General features: G+C 39.3%; 1 protein-coding gene across 1 annotated transcript; it reads left to right on the forward strand.

Moving 5' to 3' along the window:
* Positions 1-848: 848 nt before the first annotated feature.
* Positions 849-3,808, forward strand: LOC130812589 (PKS-NRPS hybrid synthetase cheA-like). Its single transcript, XM_057678105.1, has 3 exons — positions 849-1,783; positions 1,866-2,930; positions 3,010-3,808. The coding sequence occupies exons 1-3, from the start codon at positions 1,111-1,113 to the stop codon at positions 3,639-3,641; spliced, it is 2,370 nt and encodes a 789-aa protein (XP_057534088.1). The 5' UTR covers positions 849-1,110; the 3' UTR covers positions 3,642-3,808.
* Positions 3,809-4,819: the final 1,011 nt, after the last annotated feature.

A 4,819-nucleotide genomic window follows, 5' to 3' on the forward strand; every position in this document is an offset into this window, starting at 1 on the left:
GTTTGAAATACGAATTGAAACACGGTACTATCTCACTAAAAACTGGTACTATCTCTCTAAAAAGTGTTAATGAAGTTGTAAGGCGTAGTTGGTTGAATATGGCTAACGAAAGCGACTATGAGTCGGATGCGGTACGTAAAATTGCCGTTCGAAGGAAAAAAAAAAAAAAAAAAAAAACAAGTCGCACAAATCTGGGCGACTGAACCATGGTTTAGTCGCCCAGATCTGGGCGACTGAACCATGGTCCAGTCGCACAAAACTGGGCGACTGAACCATGGTTCAGACGCCCAGTTTTGTGCGACTGGACCATGGTTCAGTCGCCCAGATCTGTGCGACTGCTATTTTTTTTTTTTTTTTTTTTAAATTTACGTATTAATGTATTTTTAAATTATTTTTATAATTATTGTTAGTATTATTATTGTTGTTGTCATTATTTTAATTTTTATTGTTGATATTTTTATTTTTTAAATTTTTTAATATTTTAATTTACGTAATTTATTTATTTATTATTGTTATAATTATTATTATTATTGTTGTATTTGTTGTTATTATTATTATTATTATTGTTATAACTATTATTTATTTATTTATTTATTATTGTTATAATTATTTATTTATTTATTATTGTTATAACTATTATTATTATTGTTATTATTTTTCTTGTCATTATTTATTTATTTTAAATGTTTTTAAATTTTTTTTGTTAACGTAATGTTTTTATTATTATTAAAATTATTATTATTATTATTATTGTTGTTGTTGTTGTTATTATTAATCCAAATATTATTATTATAGTCATTAATGTACTTAATTTATATCATTTCAAATGTGCAGGAGTTTGAAAATTTTGGAGACAACGTAGACTACTCCGGTCGCTTTGTTACGGATAGGGAATTTATCTCCATAGATGAGTTACATAGTTGGGCCGATGCAATAGCAATTACAATCGGTTTTCTATTTACACGTGCTTCTTATAAAAAGAAAGAAGGACGTTCCAGAGTTAGTTGTTATTTAAGATGTCACCGCTATGGTAAACTTAGGGGTGATGTAGATAATGTAGATAATGCTGCCCGACCTGGTTCTAAAAGTAGGAGTTGTGGGTGTAAATTTATGATTGTAGGAAGTAGTCGTAAACCAGGAGAAAGACCTTGGACGGTAAGGGTGTGTCCTGGTGTAAAGGGAAAACATAACCACCCGTTCTTGGTGTACAGAGATGGTCATGTAAGGGCGAGGATTAATGTAGATATTCGGGAGCACATACGACAGCTTAGTGCAACCGGAATGCAACCGGCCTTTATTATGAATTCTATTAGAGATAATTTTCCTGGTTTTTATGCTAGTATGAATCAGATATATAATATTAGGCAATCAATAAGGAGAGATGAAATGGAGGGCAGGACTCCCCTTCAACACTGTCTTCATATGGCCACAGAACATAATTATGTGGTCTGGACAGAGTTGGATAATGACGGGCACTTGAGCAGACTTTTAATTGCAAATCCTACTTCAATCCAAATGATACGTACGTGGCCGTATGTTGTGCTGATAGATACAACGTACAAAACGAACAAATCAAAGTGGCCACTATGTGAAGTCATCGGAATGACGCCAACAAATCACAACTTCTTGGTTGCGTTTTGTTTGATGCGAGATGAGGCGGCTGTGTCGTACTCGTGGGTGCTGCAGGGATTGAGAGATATTTTCGGCAGTCCTCAGACTCCTAGCGTCATTGTAACCGATCGTGACGAAGGTTTATCTGCAGCTATTCGTGACGTCTTCCCAGGTAAAAACGCTTTGTGAGTTCATTATTGTGGTTATATCTATTGATAATGTCTTAATTACGTTCACTGTTTTGTTTAATGTAGATGTACGTCATTTGTTATGCACCTGGCATATTGGCAACGATGTTGAGAACATGGTGGACAAGTTGTGCGGCGGCAAGAAAAATCAACAAGGGCAGATATTTAGGAAAAGTAGATGGAACCCCTTGGTTGAAAGTGCTACAATCCGGGAATATGAAAAGAGATGGGAAGGGATCGTCAGTACGTGGTCGGTTAGGAACCGAAGGGTCGTTCGGTATTTGACTGGAACATGGATTCCACTTAGAGAGAAATTTGTGCGTGCGTGGACGAATGATTGTTTACACTTGGGTAACCATACTACCAGCAGAGTGGAAAGCCAACACTCGTCTTTTAAGTATTACCTTGGTAGCGGTAATAGCTCATTCGATACCCTTTTCAAAAGGGCGCACGCACAGATTACAAATCAACAAGCTAAAATCCGACAATCGCTACAGGAATCCATGACTTCTGTACCAAGAACGCTACGACAGTATTTCTTTAGACCACTATATCGCCACGTGTCTCTCTATGCCTTGGAGCAGATCCAGAATGAGTTCAACCGCATGTTAGAACTGGGTGATTTTGCATTGAACAAATGCGGTTGTGTACTTCTAAAAACCCATGGATTGCCGTGTGCATGTTATTTACAAATAAAAATTGGATCACATGGTGCTTTGTACTTGGATGACATTCATGAATTCTGGAGTAGTTTGAGGTACACAGAGGTAGGAGACGAACCCAATGAAGAAGTACGAAACGCGAACGCCAATGACAAAGAGTACTTTCAATCTCTGGTCGATGAAGTCCTTAAATCTGATCCCGCTTTTGTTCGCCGAATGGCTGAGGTACTTGAATATGAATTACACCCAGATGGTGCGGATATACCTGAGCCTTACGCTAGTCCACCGAGAAAGGGAAGACAAAGCACTAGTAAAACCATGAGAAGGAGAAAAAGTTCATTTGAATATAGCCGATCATCTTCTCGTGGTCGAGGGTCTAGATCTTCTTCCCGCGGGAGATCAAGTGGCAGATCTAGTGGCCGAGAGACGCAATCTTCAGTAGGAATTAAGTTCAGTTTCAACTTATCCGGTAATTGAATTAATTTTTAGTTTTTTTCATTAATTATTTGTTATTGTGGTTATATTAACTTAATTTACATTTATTGTAGATGATCCAGGAGGTCGTGATTTCTCACAGTTTCCATGGCCTGATTACATCCCATTCATGCTTCCTCCTTATTTGTTCGACTGGATTGATGTGTTAGGTGATGGTAACTGTGGATTTAGAGCAATTGCTGTCACAGAGCTGGGAGGCGAGGAAGCATGGCCTATTTTAAGACGTGCTATGAGTATGGAAATGCAAATGAACAGAGCGCAATACCTAACTTTGTATCTATCTCATGAGTCACTAGACGAGTCAATATTCAGAGTAGGTTCACACACCGATGGACCTGCTCCTTTCATGCACTGGTTCGATGCACCGATGGCTTTCTACTCTGCAGCAACGTTTCTTAACATTGCCATTGCTTTTTATGGTTCTTCTAACGGTGATTCATTAAACAACTGTTTGATTCTTCCTTTAAGAAAATCACAGGCCGCGAGAAGTGTAAATAAACTAATACATATACTTTGGGTTAATCGAAATCATTTTGTTCAACTTTTTATGAACGACGATTCATCCCCTCTGCCGCCGATCCACCCACGTTGGAAACAAGCAGCTGACAATTTCGCGAAAGATCTTGACACAAATTTCACTACGAGGCACCCCCACCAACAAATAACACCGCTGACGATGCTGTAAATTTAGATACTCCATAGAATTTATACTACAGTGTGTGCTGTTAAGAATTTATTTATTTCTTTGATTAATAGGAGGAATTTATAATGCTGGTAGACAAATATACATGTATTTGTGTGATGTGGGTTAGTGTGTATATTTATGTAAATTAAATGCAATCATTGACGAAATTAAATGCAATAAATAATGTAAAATAGTTTCAGTACAGACTATTCAGTATGCCATTGATCATATAATTCTCTACAATCATTAAGGTATATTTCTAACGCATGTCGTTGACGGGAGTTCAAATCCGCAAGCCGCGTAGGTAGTCTTGCCACTGGAGAGAATCGACTGGCCCATTCTTTCGCGAACTGAAAACACAACAGTACAATGTGCGTTATTAAATCATTAAATAAAAGAAACTTGAAAAAAAATTTATAATAAAACTCACGTAATCAGATCTGCTCTGACCAGGACCAGGACCGGAAGCCAGCAATTCGTCTCGGGATATGTACGGGTGCGAGCAAACTCTGAACCATTCAACGTAATTAGGTTCAGTCTCTGAAGGAACAGTAGCCCGTCGAAGTCCCTGCTCAACAAGGCGGCCACTGTAGGGGAACCTACTCCACGCCTCCACAAATGCAGCAGCAGAAGAAGGAAAGGTCACGGAGTAGGTTCCGTGTGTCGGTCGAAGAGCCTTGGCTGGTCTCATAGGAGCTGGAGGAATAGACTGCACGAACCCAATCTGTCGCAATGCCCGCTCCGGCAAATACACCTCCACAACATCAAAGCAGGTGATACCCCCGATGACTGTGGTGCGTGGGTGCTCATGCAGCAACGCAGCAGCTCCACAATTATAGGGAGTCCATTCAACCTGCTTACAGGCCAAGTTAAAAAACAAATTTCCTACAGATAAAAAACAACATGCATGACAAAATGTAATGTAAAATACCTGAGTCTCAGTCATTGAGTCCAGAACCTTGCGGAATGATATCAACCTGTCCAGCTCACGACCTACTTTCTTCGGCGTCCACATCTCCGCCCTAGTCGTGTTTGGCACATCATCTCGGCGAGGATGAGGGCGGAAAGCGGGGAAGTACTCATAGATCCATGTCTGGAGCAATGTGAGGCATCCAGCAATGGTCTTGCAACCAGCCCTAGATGCCATTCCGAGCTGCCTGTACAAGAACGCCAAAGTC

The sequence above is a fragment of the Amaranthus tricolor genome, chromosome 5, assembly GCF_026212465.1.
Source record: "Amaranthus tricolor cultivar Red isolate AtriRed21 chromosome 5, ASM2621246v1, whole genome shotgun sequence".
Lineage (NCBI taxonomy): Eukaryota > Viridiplantae > Streptophyta > Magnoliopsida > Caryophyllales > Amaranthaceae > Amaranthus > Amaranthus tricolor.

What these genes read in the sequence shown, in the direction of transcription:
- LOC130812589 (XM_057678105.1), top strand. Translation starts at nt 1,111, where the DNA reads ATGATTGTAGGAAGTAGTCGTAAACCAGGAGAAAGACCTTGGACGGTA. An exon ending in TATTCGTGACGTCTTCCCAG is followed by an intron (nt 1,784 to 1,865) that starts GTAAAAACGCTT and finishes TGTTTAATGTAG; the next exon opens with ATGTACGTCATTTGTTATGC. An exon ending in GTTCAGTTTCAACTTATCCG is followed by an intron (nt 2,931 to 3,009) that starts GTAATTGAATTA and finishes CATTTATTGTAG; the next exon opens with ATGATCCAGGAGGTCGTGAT.